This window comes from Mirounga leonina, unplaced genomic scaffold, assembly GCF_011800145.1.
Source record: "Mirounga leonina isolate KUSES-001 unplaced genomic scaffold, KU_Mleo_1.0 Mir_180, whole genome shotgun sequence".
NCBI classification, from domain to species: domain Eukaryota; kingdom Metazoa; phylum Chordata; class Mammalia; order Carnivora; family Phocidae; genus Mirounga; species Mirounga leonina.
The window spans coordinates 9320572-9340118 of NW_023270469.1; the positions used below are offsets into that span (position 1 = coordinate 9320572).

At 42.6% G+C, this 19547-nt stretch overlaps 1 protein-coding gene across 2 annotated transcripts in view; it reads right to left on the reverse strand.

Annotated features, from left to right (window-relative positions):
- The window catches only part of WWOX (WW domain containing oxidoreductase), a 980179-nt gene that overhangs the window by 722796 nt on the left and 237836 nt on the right, over positions 1–19547 (reverse strand). For both annotated transcript variants that reach the window (XM_035025300.1, XM_035025299.1), the window contains exon 6: positions 7505–7593. In XM_035025300.1, the coding sequence (XP_034881191.1) occupies positions 7505–7593 (89 nt within the window). The remainder of the gene's footprint in view (positions 1–7504; positions 7594–19547) is intronic.

Genomic DNA, 19547 nt, shown 5'->3' on the forward strand with positions numbered 1-19547 from the left:
ACAAGTTCTCAGTGGCTACTTTCGAATTACAAAGGCCTCACCCAACAATCAAGATGCACTCAACACTAGTTGCTACAGAGACCATCTGGCTCATAAAGGCAAAAATATTTATATAGTTATTTATATATGTACCTGATTCTTTATGGAAAAACTTTGCTGACTTGTACCCTAGTCCAGTGATTTACATGGTCATTGTTGAGCACAGCAATAAAATTAATATTACTTGCTGGAGCCATGGGTTATGTATACATTGGTGGGATGGTGAGTGTAGGAGGAGGTAGCCACAGAGTAATTGTATCTGTCCTCCAAAGCTGGGTTTTTATTTTTCCTGGAAGGGAAGATTTTTTTGTGTGTCTTCAATTAACATACATCACTTTGATGTCATGAAACATGATAGTGATGGCTGAACAGAGAATTCTGTTGGGAAATCAAAACTGTTTATTTTGCAAACATCGTTGTGGTTAATTCGAACACAGTTTTGTGTATTCCTTAGCTGTGATGACTTTTGATGATGCCAAAAGGCTCACTGAATTTTTTTTCTGACAAATTTAATTGCACTGTGGCCTCTAATTAATGTAATAAATATTCTTCTCTACTAAGGATATATTTTTGAAGATAGTCATCATGGAAAGCGATCAAAACTATTTTAAGAGAGAAATAAGGCACGGGAGAAGTGAGATGGCAAATGGTTTACTGCCAGTGTCTAGCCCAGTTCCAGGCACCATTATAAGCATTGAATAAATAATGAAGTAAGGGGGGGGAAATGAAAAAAATACACAGAAAAGGAGGGGAGCAAAAGGCAGATGAGGTACTTTGGTGCCCCAAAACACACAGGCTAATTACTTTCAGTATGTGCCACTATACCTTCCCAATGTACCTGTATATTCAAAGCAGTATGTTCTTACAGCAACACTAATCATCTGGAAAAAGTGCCTAAAGCCAAGGGAAACAGATGTAGCAATAGCAAAGAAAATAGAGTCTAGCCATTTACTCTGAAAGGGAACTGCAAAGCATCCCTCAAATCAAGGGCTTTGTAAAGAGTAACAAAGAGCAGGGGGAAAATACTCAGTAGAGTAAGAAGTACTCTGAGATCCTCAGTGGAGCATCACTATAGCGACGATCATTTCTGCTTGGCTCTTGTGATGCTTCTAGCTTGTGGGCAATGTAAAGGTCATTTTCCCTCTGCTGTTGATTGCCAGGAATCTCAAAGCTCATTCTTAGGTCCAATGTTTAAGGATTGTAAAAGACCTTATGAGAGCCACACTTCCACTAGGACCACATCTTACAAGTCTGATTCATCCCCTTTTCCTATTCAAGTAGATATCTTATTTCTATTTTATCATACTGTATGTATTCTTAAAAACCTCTCAGATCATTTTAGGATCAAGATAAGAAAAATACATGTTAATAATACTCATAGGCACAGTGCACTGAGATGTTCCTGGTTATTCCATGCATTATGGCACTCCTCTCCAAAACCATAAAAAAATGTATGTGATAATCTACTTCACATAGATCTGGAAAGCAAGGCACAGAGATGCCAATAGTTTGCCCAAGGCCACACAGCTAGTAAGGTAGCAGAGCTGGGATTTAAATCTAAGTACTGTTGAGCCACAAAACTCTATTCTTTCCACACCAGGGGCTGGCACACTATGGCCCTTATGCAAATCCAGCCCATCTCTTCTTCTAAATAAAGTTTTATTGGAACACAGTCATGTTCACCCATGTCCATGGCTGCTTTCACGCTACAAAGGCAGAGCTGAGTAATTGCAACAGAGATCTTAGGGCCTAAAAAGTCTAAAATATTTATTCTCTGGCCCTTTAAAAAAAGTTTGCCGACCCCTGCATTACACTATACTACTTTGAGTCACTATTTTTGTTTAACAAGAAATGACAGTATGTAAAATGTTTTTGAAATTTTTAAAAAGAATTATATTAAAAGATGTCTAAAGAATTAAATTTCAGGGAGAAGAAATTTATTTACAAGGGAATTGTTCTTCCCTGATATTTCTAGATATATTAAATGTTTCACAATATAATTTTTCAACACCCTAACATGGAAAATGTATGGGATGGGGAAAAATTGTAGACTTTTTAAATTTTTCCCTAAAAAGTCATAATTAAGATCTAGATTTAGAGATTTCATTACAGTTAAAATCTGCCTCTCCTTTTCTCTTTTCTTTTAGTTCGTACTGTGTAGAAAAGCAAAGCAATATGATCCTTTGCTAGGCAAACCAGAAATGGATTTCTAATGTTGAGCAAAGAGTAATGCAGATACGTTGGCTAAAACATTATTCTTAAAATTAAACTGAGAAGAAAAAGAAAGATTAAGCTGTAATTTACACATCGGTCTTCAGGGTAATTTATCCCTCAAAATGTAGAATTTATTTATAATTTATGGCACACCCACTTCCATAGAAGGATTTGAGACACCAAAATTTGGAATAAGGATCCAAGAATATTATATCTGGGGTTAGTAGATTCAGGTTCTGAAAGTAATTTAGTGAAAAGTAAAAATAAATAACTTTGTTAAAGATTGTCCCCCTCAAATGTTTAAAAAATAAAGAAAACTGTTCTCTTAGCATTTTTTTTTAAAACATCAGTAATCTACATTATTTCCTAAATGAAACAAAGTCTAATTTCCTTAAATTATACTAGAGACAAAAGGTTGAGAAGGCAAAGTAGAAATCCATGATCAAAAATGAAGTTCTAGAAACCATCAGAATTGTATATATTATTTTAATATGAACTGAGTATCGATTTCAATTAATTTCCAGAACAAATCAAAACCCTTGGTCAACATTGTAAGAGTTGATTGGTACCTGGGATCCAAGCCAAGAGTTTCCTGTGTTAAGTGCCATTACCAATTTTCAAAACTCAAGGATTGGAATCCAGATGTCCATTATTTCAGGAATATCCAGAACTCAAACTTTGTAATATCTTCTGAAAAAAGGAAAAATATCTACAGAGCTTCTGGTTCTAGTAACTGTCAAACTGTTCCAGGCCCTGCTCAAAATATGCATGTTTCAGTGAGCTAAGCAGCTAGAAACTAGGAATGAAAATGTACAAAAGCGCCCCAAACAACGGACTATGGTTGCAGAGTGCATTAGAAAAATGTCAGTATTTGGTCTGAATGATTAGTAAAGGTCCCAGCTACTCATACTCTGATGGATGCCTCCGCCCGCCAGGCAGTGTGGGGTCTGGCTGCTGTCCGGGATTGCAGTTTAAACAAAATTTCCTTCAAAATTCAGTATGGTTGGGACTTAACCACAGGCTCGGGCTTGGAACTTTCCAGTAATGCCCAACATAACCTGACCTGAGACACACTGGCCGACCACTACCACCACTAACTCTGGGGAGAACTGCCTGGAAGCAGGCAGAGGACTCCTGGCCTGACCACCCAGAAGAGTGCGAGGAGAAGAGCCGAATGAATGAATGCACGAGGAAGTGGGCAGAAGAATGGAGCAGTCAGGGTGTGCCACGCCCAGGAAAGCTGGTGTTGGCAAGCAGCCACGCATGTCTTCTTGATGGCAGACTACACCACCACCCATGCAGCACTCTTGCCCAAGAATTAAATGGGCATTGGACCAAGCTCTAGACTTAGCTACACTTCACAAGAAATTCAGGAGACAAGAGAACAAAAGAACATTTTCAGTGGCACCACGGGGATGCAGTTCCTGAAGTATAGGATAGAGAAAACTCTCAAGGGCAACCCTGTCAACAAGTAAGCTGCATTAATTAAAAAAAAAAAATTTTTTTGAGGGGAAACCTACAGATTGAAGCGTATATATTGTGTTTGAACAAGCAACTGATTTAAACAAACTGAAAGAGAGCATGGAAATGTTTGTTTTTAATAGTGTTAAGCTGCTAGATTGTGGAGCAACTACCTCCACAGGTCCATCCCAGTCCAGGAATGCATGCTGAAACGTGGGACCGAAGTGTGAGATGTAGCAAGAAGAGCGGTTATGGATTCAGCCTGGATTGTTCTGGATTCAGACACAATTGGGTTCAAACTGGGAATCCACCACTGGCTGAAGTTGGAAAAGCAATTTAGCCTCTCTGTGAAAGACTGGAGCCTTTCAATTTGTAAACTAGAGAGAAAAATGACTAAGGCCTAGGGTGGCTGTAAGAAATTAAAATGAGAATTCACTTATAAATGCTGAGCACCCTGCCTTGCACAGAATAAAAAGCAAGCTGGCTAGCAGGTTTTATTTTGTTTAATCATTATTAGCGGCACTCATTCTAAAATAGCCTCCCGCCCACCACCTTTTCCCCGGCCCGGAAAAAAGAAGATATCCCAGAGTAGGCTGAATGTACATCTCCTCCTGCTAGAAGGCAGATGGAGGGTAGGACAGGCTGCCCCTTCCAGCAGGGTTTGCCTCTAGCATCTGTTTCTACCTTGCTCTGTGTCGGGCTACACGACACGTCGCCTCTCCCAGTGCAGGGAGGCACACATGAGCCAGAGCACAAACCGGGCGGAAATACACACAGGAGCGAGGAGGCAGACAATACTTCTGGCGTGCCCACAGGCTTTAAAACAGAACAGTAAATGGGGGTGTCCACATGGAATTTCAGGGTGAGGGTTTTTCCTCTCCTTGGTCCAACAGCACAAAAGGAGATTGGTTCTGAACTGGCAGGCTTTCTTTCATTTGTCATTATGTTTTACACACAAGCAAATTTTCATGTCTGAAGATGGGAGGTGATGAGAAGCAGGAGGCTACACGTGGTTTTTGGCAGCCCAGCCACCTGCACTTAAATTCACTTCTGACAGTGCTCAGAATCTAAAGACCCGTAAGTACTAAACTGTCATCTGCCTATCCAGGAGAGATTTCACTTTGGCAGTATTTCAAGAGTAAAATCACTCACTGTTTTATGCATATTTTCGCCACCACAATATTTCTCTAAGCCGTGTAAAAGACTGGATCTCGAGAGACATATAAAAAGAGGTTTGTGGTACAGGGTTTTGCTAAAAGGAAAATCGCCTTCGTTTCTGAACGCAGAAGTACAAAAATTCAGTCATTTGCTAAAATCTAGGATTAGGGCAAAATGGGGGATAGCTTTCTCCAAGAGTCTGAGGTTGCTGATTACAAAAGGCAGTTGAATTTGGTAATTTCTGAACTACTTGAACTAACAGTCCTGCTATGACTTGGAAGATGGTCCTGTTACGTAACAGTTGGCGCGCCTCAGCCATACTGCTGCTCCCAGCTCGGGCTGAGCCAGGGACCAGAGGAAGCACAGAGAGGACGCACCGTGGTCAGGGAGAGCGTGACAGTCAGAACTGGAGGCAAGTCCAAGGCTGCTCCCAGTCTGCCAAGTGACCCTGCCAGAGTCACTCACTGTCTCCGATCTCAGTCTCCACTGCATTTCTAGTGAGAGACAGGGCCGCATGGTGGGTGAGCAGGAGGCCTGGAGGGACTACCACGGAGGCTCTCAGGCCCCCCCACCCCCTGCTTCCCACCTGTGGGCCCTCAGATAACCCACCTTCCCCGTCTAGTCTTGCTCTCCTCATCTGTATAACAGAGTAAGAAAGAGCAGCAAATCAGAAAATGCACGCAAAGGGTTCTCAGTGTGTGGCCTATAACAGCACTGAATAAATGAACTGCTACCCCTCACTGCTGCTATTATTATTATTACTATCCTTCCAAACAAGCCCAAAAACAGTAGGTCGAGGAGTCAGCCCTGAGCAATAAAAGTGCTTGCTGGCCCCTGAGATTATAGCTTCTAGTCTGAGGGGAAGTGGGTTTCCAGGGGACACCACTCTCTTCCCAGAGCCCAGGAGAGGGGCTGGGGCTTTGGAGGCACTCACCGAATGTGTGTGAAGTGAATGAGCAAGTGGATAAATGAGCAATGCAGTTATACACAAGCAAATGTCTTCAAAGCTATTGCTGTACCCTGAACTGACCTTTAGCAAAAATCGAAGGCGATTTTCCTTTTAGCAAAACCCTGTACCCTGAACTGGGAGCTCCAGAAGGGGCTGGCAGCCACCAACTGGCAGACGCCGTGGAGAGCACACACAGAGGGCTTGCCCAGGTCTGCTGGCTCACTACGGACATGACCCGACTGTTTGGTGAGTTCACGGCCTGCATTTACGGGGACAGTGCAACTCCACTCAAGACTCTGACTTTGTATTTCAACCTCAAGGACTCAGGCCGCTTGCGAAACGGCTTTAGAGAACAGACTTCCTTGCAGCATAAAAGAGCAGAGTGAGACACTGAGGCAGACTCAAGAGGCGCTGGCCACTGGCCAGCACTGTAGGCCCAGATCTACATAGTACTTTCTGAATATCTGGTTTAAATGCCTCCCCATACATCCGTCATCTGCTAGGAGAACCATAAAACCAACACTCCCAGCATAGCCTAACCCCAAGACAAACTGTCATTTATCAGCATTCTCCCAAATTCCGTCATTCTGGTGCCACTTCTAAAACTATCTTATCCTTGGCACCACCTGTACTGTTATTAACTTAATCCTTGTGTTTAAATCAATTCACTAAATAAATAAATAAATAAATAAATAAATAAATAAATAAATAAATGCAGTTATTTTTTTTAAATGAAATTTAAACTGCTATGTTAAATGAGAAACCAGTATTGCTTGCCCTCAATATGAGGGAACCATAAAAATAAACACTTGGAAACAAAATATTGTAATTAAAATGGAGCTAGCCACCACTGTTTTTCCCCAGCTCTGGTCTGAGGTCTGCTCTCTCTGTTAGAAAGGGAGGTGGCGGGGCGCCTGGGTGGCTCAGATGGTTAAGCGTCTGCCTTCGGCTCAGGTCCTGATCCCAGGGTCCCGGGATCGAGTCCCGCATCGGGCTCTCTGCTCTGCGGGGAGCCTGCTTCTCCCTCTGCCTCTCTCTCTCTGTCATGAATAAATAAATAAAATCTTTAAAAAAAAAAAAAAAAGAAAGGGAGGTGGCATAAACACTTGCCAGCCCCTAGCGAAGGCTTCCTCCTTCGGGCATTTTGAAAGACCAAAAGAGAAGGAAAGAGGAATAACTGTCTCACAACGTGGGTCCATGTTTTGCAGCCATGTTCACACATAACATAAAGTCATTGCAGACGTGGAAATGGTAGAACCTCCTCATGCTCTGATTCTCGGCCCCCTTGGAGAACTGGATAAGTAAGGCTACTCGTTCCTGGTCGCAGTTAAAATATGCTTTTCCTTGATTCTGAGATGCACTGCAAAAATGTGAGTAATCAGGATGCATCCTACAGATGCATCAGCTCGCTTTTATTAGCCACTCTTACTAGTGCTTGAATAGTGTCTTTCCTTTTTTATTGGGGGAGCTGTTATTAGATTGATGACACATCTCATAATGAGGGTGACTCAAGAAGTCAAGAAAATATGGTATACCTTAACGGGGCCAACATAAATGAGCCTGCTGTTGGACACCAGGACAACACAACAGCCTCGCATTTGTGTTCTCCCAATTGTGTTCATCTGATAAAGACATTACAATAGCAAGATATTATGATCTATAACCCTCCACTGGAACACTCACAGATTCTTGGCCTTGAACGCTTGAGCAAAATGTTGCACGCTACGGAGCAGAGCGAGGTCCAGGGTCATTGCTTCTACCTTGGCTTTGTGCTGGAACGAGAGAAAATAAAAAGAAATGATAAATAACAGCAAGTTTAGTTCATGGTATCAAGTTACAGTAAATGTGTTATGGAACATGTCGGAATTCCCCTGTTTAATATTAGACGCCCAGAGAGAATATAAATCATTGGAATGAATGGAAGAACAGGGCTTTTACTGCCAAGTTTGGGAGGATGTGAGACTGGGAATCTACTAAAACCACAGGCTGGGGTTGTGCTGTCTCACTCAGCGCACAGAGAAGGCTCCAAAGGGTCTTCAGGCTCACATATCTCCTCTCAATCTGCGTCCTAAAAAAAAAAACCCCGTAAAAATAGGGGAATGCCAGGACAAAGCCTGGCTCTTGCAAGAATTCAGTAGATGATATTTTCATCTCAAAAGCTGCCATCCAGGTTCTGAAATGATTCCACTGAGCCTGTGTCAAAAATTAAAGATGATTCATTTAGAGAAAGTACAAAAGCAGGCAAAACTCATTTATTCCAATGGACCCTGAGTGACCTAGATCCCAGAGAGACCTCTGGTTTCACAACCCAGAAAACCCTACAAATAGGTGGGGCACACGTGGATAATAAGAATGACTACTGTATGTTCAGGGCTGACCGTGGGCTGGGCGCTTACATGCACCATCTTGTCACATCCCCACAACAACTGAATGGGTTCTACTTTCCCTATTTTACATGTGGTCTCTTGTAAGAGATTCCAGAGCTAAGAAGGGTTGGAGGCAAGGATTCACCACGTCAGTCTGACACCAAAGCCCACGTTCCCTCCTTGACAGAAACTAGAAGGCCAGGAGCATCAGGATTTGAAGCAATCATATTCCATTGGACAGTGTCCTAGCACAATTCTGGAAAGATGAGGGTTGCCTTTCAGACATGCCCCATGTTTATGGGGCACTCCCGATTTTTAAGTCTGGCTGGCCTGCAGGGTATGCAATTAAATACTATCACTTCTTAGACCTATCTCCTCCAAAGCATGTACAGCCAAGAATGCTGGGGCCACCTGCCTGTTCAGGTAAGGAAAGTCCCAGAAAACAAACGGCGAGCCTGGGAAATGCTACGGTGAGACTGGGAGACGAATGGTATGAAGGGGGATGCAAACGGCACATTCTCCACCTCAGTAGTCTTATTCAGGGAGAGGCCCAAGCTATGCTGAGATGCTTAGGATATCTGCGGCAGTTTGAATTGGCCGCCTAAGTCCTGGGCTGGAACTCAGGTCCCAAGACCTGAATAATAAGCATCAGGCAGCTGGGAGGCCAACTGACTTTGGGCCATTTAACATTTCTGAGCCTCAGTTCCTCATTTATAAAAGGAAAATATTAATTATCTTCTCACAGACTTGTGAGAATGAGTGTAAAGCACCTAACATCCAGTCTGGAAGAGAGAAGGTATTTAATAAACTTGACTAGAAGTAGGTAAGATATCTAGTGTGCCAAACTCCTTCCGGTCTGCAACAAATGGTGGTTTGGGTGAGCTACAGTGCAGAACGGTGGATGGAATGATATTAATGAAGACCGCATCGGACCAGTTCACTGTTAGATCCCAGAGGATCCAGGGCATGTCTCCTAACAGAGCCCGGGTTTAGGGAAAAGGGTGTAAGGTGATTAAATGACTACCCCAAACCCTAAAAGGCATATAGGTGGTGAAGGCAAGTTGACCAATGTAGACTGAATTTCCTTGGGTAACAGTGGCAGGTGCACAAATGTGCCGATTTTGGAAGAAGGAGAAGCATTTAACCTGTGCCAGGAAGAGGGTTAAGTGCCAACACATGGGTTTTGTTAGGAGTTTCCTAAGACCAGAGAATAGTAGAGCGGGAGGGTCCATGGTGACTTGGGGTCACACCCCTTGTCCTACAAAGAAAGAGACCACCAACAGCAGAAATTAACGCATTTGAGTGAGGTTGTACCGTGTAGAGAGCCTGGGCCTCCAGACCAGGAGAAAAACCCCACTCACGTTCTGTCTGCATGGCTGATAACTGTTCGATGACTCAAATCTCTTTGGCGTACCAAGTCTGTCAATGGCTAACTTTTAGTCCCCATAGCGAATAAAGTGGCCTTTCACCCCCATTCTACCCCCTCTGACCCCACCCAGCCTTACTTCACTTAGAGCATGATACTCAATGCCACACAGAGAATCTTACAGAACTTTGAATGTATCACAAGAGGAAAGCCAGATATTCATTCTGTTGGGGAGGCGGCGGTGAAGACATCGTTCCTCTCAGCCAAGCCCCTTAGGGAAACCCCACGGGATATGCAGGCTACATATCACAAAAATGCATATACATATTTCACTAATAAAACAGGAAGAACATTCCCAGATGGTGACCCCAAAGCAACTTCCAAAGAAAATGATGGCTCAGCCAAGTGGGCCAGTACATCCTTCTGTATGTGTAACTTACAACTGGTAAGTTGTCTTTTGGTCCTCCCCCTTCGCTTTAAAATAAAGTACAGAGCTGCCACCACCAATAAGAACAAAATCAGAACATACACATCCAGAGGGAACAAGGGGTCCTAAGCCACTGACTAGTTCAACAGACTAATCCACAGGCTGTGGGTTCCTAGGCTCCTGGGGACAGTGATTCAAGTCCACACACTATTACCCAGGTAGTTCTCCTGCCCCCGGCATCAGGTTTCCTGCTCCTGCTACTGACCCTGTGAAATGCAGAGAAACTGTGTGCAATCTGGTAAGTTCACGGAAGAAAAAACACACAGCTTTTAGAATCAGGGTGTGTGTGGTGTGTGTGTGTGCGTATGCAAGCGTGCTGGGGGGGGGGCGCTGCTCTTCTGACTGTCTCACAAACCTAACAACACGATAGACATGTTTATCATGGGATGTGCTTGAAACGGGAACACAGTGGCCAAGGCACTGCAAACAGCATTCATTTCTGAGGGATAAACTGCTGCGTGCTAGGTGGAGGCAAGAGGCTCTGTCCGCCTGTGTGAGCTTTCCTGCCACGTCTGGCCAGGAATCTGGGACTGACCACAATGCACTTCCCTGGTTTAACTCATAAACTTTCTGTTGTTGTTAACTTCGATTTGGAACCAGTTACAGACTCACAAGAAGTGGCAAAAATAACACCAAGAGTGCCCCGCCTCCCAGCACCAACAATGGTGACATCTTACTCATGTCTATAGCACATTATCAGAACCAGAAAATCGACAGTGGTGCAAACACAGTTCATTAGACCACAGACATTCCCTGGGCTTTACCAGTTTGGGGATGTACTCAATTTCTTTTATTTGGAATATCTTTGTGTATAAATCTATGACAATTTATTCTATATACAGATTCATATAACCATCACCACATTCAAGATACAGACTGTTCCACCACCACTATAGAACCGGTGGGTTTTTTTAATTAAGAGGTGTTAAATTAGCATTTGCCATCTAGAACATAAGAAGTTTGGGCTTTCTTTGGACAGGGTTTACTCTTTGGATTGGCAAATCAAACACATGTACAAAGTCCCAGCTTAAAACCTCTTTGTAGCTTAGAATGGCCAATAAGATACGGTCCAGCTTCCTTAGTATGGCTCACCTAACTGCCTCCATACCAATCAGGAGGATGTGCTTCAGTATCCTTACTGAACAGCTCCCAAACCTCAGTGTCTTAAAACAATCAAGGATCACTGCTCACTCACACTTCATGCCCATCCCAGGTCGGCGGGATCATGTTCATCATGGTTAGCCAGGGACCCAGGCAGATGGGGCCTCCATCTGCTGTAACATCACTAGCCTCTACAGTGTGGGGAGGAGAATGTGACAAAGTGCACACAGGATGGATCTCAAGGCCTTCACCCAGCAGTACAGATGTCACTTCTGCTCAGATTTTGTTGGCAAAGCAAGTCATGTGGTTATGCTTAGCTTGAGAAGCTGCAACCCTCCATGTGCTCAAAACTATATATGTATATGCATATGTATATATGTATTTCTAATTTGTATTTCTATATATGTAGTGGAAGAAATGGAAATGTGTGTATTTTATATATATATATATATGTATATATAATGAAGAACGGTAACGACTAACACACAGTCCATGACTTTGCCCTTTCTAGGGTTATTTCAGGCTACTTCCTACTTTACACTTTCATTAATTACAGAAAAATTTAGAAAAGAAAGATGAATATGGACAAACAAAAAGCATCCATAATCCCAACAACTCCAAAATAAACTATTAACCTTGCATTTGTCCCTCGCTTCTTCTTTGCCATCTAGATAGATCCATCCATCCATCCATCCATCCACTCAGCTTTCTTTAACAGGAAGAACTTCATACCAAGAGCTTTGAATCTAAAAATGCTATAAAATGCCTCTCTCAACCCTTCTCCAAATCCTCACTCTTCTCTCTAATCACACCAGTACACAATCTTCTCATCTCAGGCAGAATAAGAATGTAAATTTATTTTAAATTATGTATACAGATGCTAGTACCCATTATTTTAAAACAGAACTGCACAGGTGGCATCCCACACGTGAAGCATCAGGCAACTTCTAAGTAGCTGAGAAGCCCACCTGCTCCCGACACCCGGGGCTCAGCCAGAAAAGCAGAGTAATTAAGCAACCCACATACTCTTCCTCCATTTCCCTGGGATCTGAGGACACTTGCTGGTGGCACAGTTTACGGACACCCTCAAGAGACCAAGTCTTATTGGTTTATTCTTTATCAAGTTCCAAAATCTGCCTCGTGATTCAAGGGTCTGAAAATGCCCAACCAAAGGGACTGCTTGCTGCCACTACAGAAGAGTGATCTCTCCTATCATTTTATGACTACAAACCAGCCACGTGTGACTCGGATGTCATATGTGAACCATATGGGGACCATGCAGTATTTAAACGGAGAAGTGGGGAGACACTGTGATCCACAGCAGAGCCAGGCTGACCTGTGGCCACAGCCCAGCGTGACCACAGCAACAGCAGCATGATGTCAGGACAGCTCTGTGAATGCTCTCGGCCTCAGCTGCCTCAGTGGAAAATGGGCATTTGCCTTGTGCGGTTAGAGTAAAAATGAGATATGCTGTATATAAGGCTTGGGACACTTAAATAATAACTACAATAATCATTATTTGGAAGGCCACTGCTAAAACGTGTTTTTCAATAATAAAGCATATTAGTAATTGTGGTCTCCCTTCTTTATTTCATAAAATTAACGTAAGTAACTCAGAGAAAGTCTGAATAACAATTCAGCAATGGAGGATGATACCTGACCCCAAAGGAGGAGGAAGGGGGCTTGCTGAATCCCCCTGAGCCCATAGTAATCCAGTTTCCAAATTCAGTAAGTGATTTGAACCTAAAGGTGTTGGTGAAGGCCATGGACTCAAGCTGTACCACCTGAGTCCAGCACGGACCAGACGGTAAGGGTTATGTCTCCCACTTGTGCATTCAGCCTTCCCTTCTATACAACAGAAGTCAACAGGGGCCTTACCAGAAGTGAGGTAATATATGCAAAGCACTTAGACTAGTGCCTGACTACTTGGCAAGTATTCTGTAATTGTTAGCAATGAATGTCCTTATTGTGAGTGTTTTTGTTGTCATTCTTACCACTGTCAGCACCATCATGACCATCACCACCATCATCATCATCATCACCACCACCACCATCATCACCATCACCATTTTTTTTAAGATTTTATTTATTTATTTTATTTATTCATTTGACTGAGAGAGAGAGCGCACAGGTAGACACAGGAAAGCAGAGAGAGAAGGAGAAGCAGGCTCCCTGCTGAGCAGAGAGCCCGACGCGGGGCTCAATCCCAGGACCCTGGGATCATGACCTTGAGCCAAAGGCAGACACTTAACTGACTGAGCCACCCTGGAGCCCCATCATTATTTTCATCATCGGCACCAAATCGTTTCACTCTTCACTGCAAGGGCTGAAGGGACATAACTGGCCAACGGGAGTGATCTCAGAATACTGGCCATATGAGTCCTTGCCCCAGAGCACCTTCTATCCCTACCTATCCCCAACCCAAGGGGGGCAGTTGTCACCCACCATTTCATAGACGTAGAAACTGAAGTTCTGAAAGCTCTTGCACAACTTCATCCAGTTAACAGTGGCAGAGCCAAGGTTCACACCAAGCCATGATCATAATCACTCTTCTATACTCCAAAATGCCCACACAACCTGCCTGTCCTCTCCCCCTCGATCCTCTCCGCCACCGCCCAGAGGCCCTCATCAAGGCCAACCCTGGGGAAAACCACCAGGTCTGTAAGTGCCTCATAAAGAAGCAGCATGCGGCCCTGCTGTTGGTCAACAATAACAGAGACAACATTTATAAGCTTGAATTCATTCACTAACTTTGCCTCTAATGGTAAATACATATATTCCATGGATTCCACCTCCTTTATTTTCTTCTCCCCCCGCCATCATTGCAACAGGTAAGGAGAAAGATCTCACCCATGATCTGCTTACCATCAATGGAAGAACAAAAAAGGTAGTATCTCATGCCAACAGGCCTTTAGAAAACTGTATAATAAATAATTCAAGTGGCCAACCATACTTAAAAAACAACTTTTACTTAAAAAATCATCATTACTTATAAACTGCCTATGAATTAGCTGGGAGTATATCAATGTGTTTGCCCCACAGTCTGATTTCTCCCTGTAATGAGTCAAAAGTATTTGGTATAGGAACCAAGACCCATTGGGTATTTTGGGGCATATTCAGTGCAATCAGGAAAGTATACTTCAAAATGCTCTCAGCTAGTACATGACCTTTTCTTCCTCCACTCAGATTGACCACACACACTTTTGACGCAATCCTAGGGCAGCAGCTCTAGTGAGAACAGCTCTTCATTTTGTGGTGAAAGCAACACCTTTGAGTTGGTCAAAAAGAAGATATACACAGTACAGTTGGAGGGAGAAGGATGGAGAAACCCAGATGTGCTGAGCCTCCAGCACACCCAGAGGAAATTCTCCTTCAGCAGTGGAGACTCAGCACATGCAATGGCAGATACAAGATTTACTGTTTAAGGGCAATTAGCTATTGCGTATCCTAACTCGAAGGTGCCAATCTATGAGGATTTGATGGGTGTGTGGCTACCTCTCTCTTACACTAATAGAAGAATTCATGCCTGTGTTTCCCTTTTAAAAAGTTCTCATTTACATATATTCATTGATTATAAAAGCTGAAAAAATAATGAGCACCTATGATATGCCTGGCATTTTACTTTTCATTTAAAAGTAATGTGAAAACTCTTTTGAAGTGTGTATCATTTCCCCCATTTTACAGACTAGAAAACAGAGGTTGATAAAAGTTCAAAGTGGCACAGCTAGTGAGACACAGACCCAGGTTTCCAACGGAAAACTCCAGAGCAGCTCCAGAGCTCATGTTTTGGCTGGATACCACAATGCGCTGTACCCCTGTCATCGTATTCCTCAACATATAACACCAAGAAGCTATAAAGAAATTAACATCATCTATATATTCTTATTTGTGTCTATTTTATATCATATTTATTTTAAACATTTAGAATTTACAAGAGAAGCCTCTTGCTGAAGGAGAAAATGTAACCAAGGCAATAATCTACATTCAGAGCTTACTGCTAATGGCATCCTGCAAATTCTAATCCAATGGGCCTTAATTGCATTATGCTGATGTCTCTCACCCTTCCACTTTACATACTCTCAGTCCTGATTTTATGTTCTGAAACCTTAAATAGGAGTTGTCACATTTACAACAGCAAGAGGCACTGGCGCTGAGCATACTATTGACATGACATTATTCACTGAACTACAATAAAGACCTAACTAAACTGGTTTAATAATTCATCAATATCCTATGTGGGACTTCATAGCACTAATTTCTCCACTATTATTTAAGTGATGTTAATGGTGGCAGCGAATGGCAGCCTCTTCACTGGGGAACAGGGAAGTGGAGAGATTCTTGCATCTACTTTCAGCTCTGGTATCTTTCAGTCAAACAACCCACACCAGATCGTGAGTAAATACAATGAGGAATTTGCCCAGGATTGGCCAAACCTAAACATTAGAAGGATGCACTGATAAATGCTCTTCCTGACAGGGCACCCAAGAGAAAAAGAGAGTCTGAGAGTCTCTTTTATGGCTCTAAACAATGCACTAGTCTACATACTACAGTGCATTTAACAAGAAAAATACCCTTAGAGGAGATTCAACATCTCCAAGTAGGGAACCAAACCAAAAACAATCCTAGGCAAAGCCCAGGATTTTTGTAAAGCCTTGGGGGACAGGGGCTGAGTTTGTCATTCCTAAACTTGAGGTCAACCATCGGCATCAGCCCCTACTCCAGGGCCCCCACGAGCACCGCCTAACCCTGCCCTCCCCTCCCCTGCAAAATACACAAACATCCCTAATAAGAAAATCATGACAACTCTTTTCTTCATTATACACAGGTCAAAATTTTTGCCTTGTGTTGCTGGAACTCAATTTATAAAATAACTGTATCAATATCTATAGGTAATTGTGAGGCTGATTCAAGGAGAAATTGCACTGGGTAACAGCTTATTTAATCTGGTGTATGAGTTTCGTGCCACGTAAAGCAAAACTATTAAAAATGCTTAGACAGTAATTGGCAATATTTTGCACTCTGGATAAAAAATGCTTATCTTGCCAGAAACTAACAAGAGAGTGAAAATATTCGAAAACCTTCCAATTTCCTTCTATGCAATGCATTCACTTTGCAGCTTAAAAACAGTTTAAGGAAGGACAGAGGATGGCACAGGAGTTTGGCAGTCAACATGATTGTGCATTTATGCCTTGCTATTGAAGAAAGAGCCTTTTTTCATAGTGAATTTTTCATTCTAATACAAGTGATGATTTACGTTAACTATAGGTAAAGCATGGTTACATTTTCCTGAAGGATTGCAGGCAAGTAAAGAGTACTACAATAAGTTGAAGCATAAAAGCTTTCTCTGTCATAATATTTATTATAATGGCATATAAAATAGCTGAAATAAATAATAGATGACTAAAGGTAAATTCATATGATAAAGAATCCTTCAGCAGACACCATTACTTTTGACTGCTCTAGTTTTATACACAGTTGAAGACTCTTAATAAACAGGCCCTATATCTTATGTAAGTACTGGAAACATCAAAGATGTGCTTAAAAGGCAACATACTGGACATGAGCTAATTTACTGTATAATTATCTTCTCAACAGGAACAGGCTATATATTTTGAATATTTAATAGCTGTGTTCTTAAAGAAACTTGTTAAGCACTAGAACACCCTATTTTGGGGAAGTCACCGATAAAAGAAGTCTCAGTGCCCTCCCCCCTCCTCTATTCAGAAGGAGACGCCTTGCTGAAAGTACAGAGATCTGGGGCCCGTTGATTATCTGGTGGCAAGTCAAGAGCGCTCAGTTAAACTGAACAGAAAGAGAAAAGCAAGATTTGTCCGCTATGGTTTTGAGCAGTCTGAATTCCCCAGGAAGGACTCGAGAAGTCTGGAGAACCTTGGATGGAGAAACGTGATTGTCATGACAACCCTTAGTGTGGAGAGAACGACGCACGGACTGGCCAGCATCTATCTCGAGGGTTCTCAAGCAGGGGCACTCTACCCTTGAAGGGACATCTGGCAAGGTCTGGACAAGTTCTGGCTGCCACAGCTTGGTGTTCCCGCATCTAATGGGTAGGGGCTAGGAATGCTACCACACATACAATACACAGATGGCCTCTGACAACTCGCCCCGGATGTCAACAGTGCCAACTTGCATGTGTGAGTTTGGTGGGAGGATCTCTGGTCCAAGCTCAGTGGTCTTCGGTTATTTAAATATATCATGGGTGGTACAAATCATATTGGCTCAGTGACGAAAGTACAAATAATGCACAAGTGAATTTTACAAAGTGAAAACAACTCCCAAATCCCACTACCCTAAGATAAACAGAGTGACAGCCTGACACAAATCCTTCCCGAATATAATTTCCACACATCTAAAAACACCGCGCAACAACGTTTTCCTACCAACACGGCATTGTAGCTCATGCGTTATTTACAATATTGTTTTTCCTCACTCATACATAATTGGATCTATCTTAATAGAGTAGAGCTCTACTCCCACGTATTCCAACCAGTATGTTTAGGCCATTGAAGGGGCTGCTCAATCATTTATTAAAAACTGATCCACTTAGGAGGACGCAGCCCTCCACATCCTTCACTAGCTTTGTGAACTTACTGCTTAAACTCCTAATGTCTAACCTTCCCTGTCTGTAAGGACAGAAATCACGGAAGACCCTCCTCCTTGGCACTGCTATGAGGATCAGTGAGACAGCAGCCATGGCAGCACTTTATGCAGATGTTCTGGGAGCATCGACCATTGCTCTTGTTGTAATTAGTATTATTTTATGCCCTGGCCAGTTTTTTGTTACTGAAAGCCAAGCTGCGGTACCTGTACTTTGCAACATCAGAATAGCTTCGATAGGATAAACTCCTAGAGGCAGAATTGCCAGATCAAGAGATGCCCATGTTCTAAGTTTTGATGAATTTTGCTGGGTGTCCTCCAAATAGGTTATAACAATTTCCATTCCCAAGAACGCTGCCGGAGACTAGGAAAGAAAACCCAAACAACCAATAATTCACACTGACATTTATAGTAAATTAAAATGCAAAGTTTTATATCTTGAGCTCAACATACCTGGTACCCAGCAAGTGGCAAGGAGCAGGTTTTTGAGACAGGCTTTAACTGAGGAAATGAATGAACGAGTAATCGACCACCAAACTTGGGACAAACTCAAAAGCAGAGATAGAGGAGGATGGTGATATTAGCAGCAACGACTTCCCATAAGCCATTTGGGAAGCCGGGCATTTCTCCTGGGGCTTCATGCCGGCAGGCTCGGCCACACTGCTGGATGATGGAGATGAACTCGGTATGCAAAGCATGCAGTAAACATGGAACAGTATCATTGCGCCTGAGAAGTGACCACGATGATTATTTTTAATTTATGGATGAATCCAAAGGGAGAAACCTTTCAAAAGATAATATGGAAAAGATAAAAAACACACACACACCTCGGAGAAAAATGAGGTATCCTGCTTGAAGTGGCATGTGCCGAAGCAGCCTCTTCTAGGTTCCAACCAGAACACCCATAAAGCAGAAACAGATGACAACACACACAAAAGAGAGGTCATAGTCAAGTGATCTCCAAATGCTGTGCATCTTTTACATGAGCTGCAAGACCAGATAAATTACACTTAAAAAGGACTTGGAGAAAGAACTGAAACAGCAACAACAAGGAAGATATTTTTTATAGGAGGGAGATTCCATTGAGTCGTTAAATCATGTACGGTCTGCTGAACATGAGAGGCACAGTTTTACACTTGTAAAAGAAAATTTAGGCATTTATGTAAAAACTTCAAGAATGACTTTGAGAGAGAGACAGAGAGAGAGAGAGAATGGGAGAGAGGGAGGGAGGAAGGAGGATCTTTAGCTTCCAAACCAGCAGCAGGGGAGGGAATGATGTATGAGGTGCATGGGATATAAAGAAACTGGATCGATCCAAAAAAGTATCCAAAAAGAATTCAATATAATAATAAAGTAAAACACTTGGTAGAGAGGAAACATGAAATAAAATTTAGAAATGAGTATTAATATAACCATACTCACAAGAAATATAAATGTACTTAAGTTCACACATTAAAAGGCAAAAACCAACAGGCTAGAATCTAAAAATCACCTCTAGGCTGTATAGTGAAGATACACCGTGGAGAGAACTAGCATCCCTCAAACTAGCTCTCCCCTTTCCACAGTGTGGGGTTTGCAGAGATGGGAATGCAGCCAGAAACTACATTTCCCAGCATGCATGGAGGTGGGTGGGGCATCCAGGCTTCTACCAAAGGCCTATAAGGGAAAGGGTATGTAACTCCTGGGCTGTTCCCTATTATGAATTAGGTGGTATTTTCTTTCTCCTTCCGACTACGCTTTCTCCTTCCATAAGAGGAATGTAGATCATAAGGATTTCCCAGGGCCAAGGGG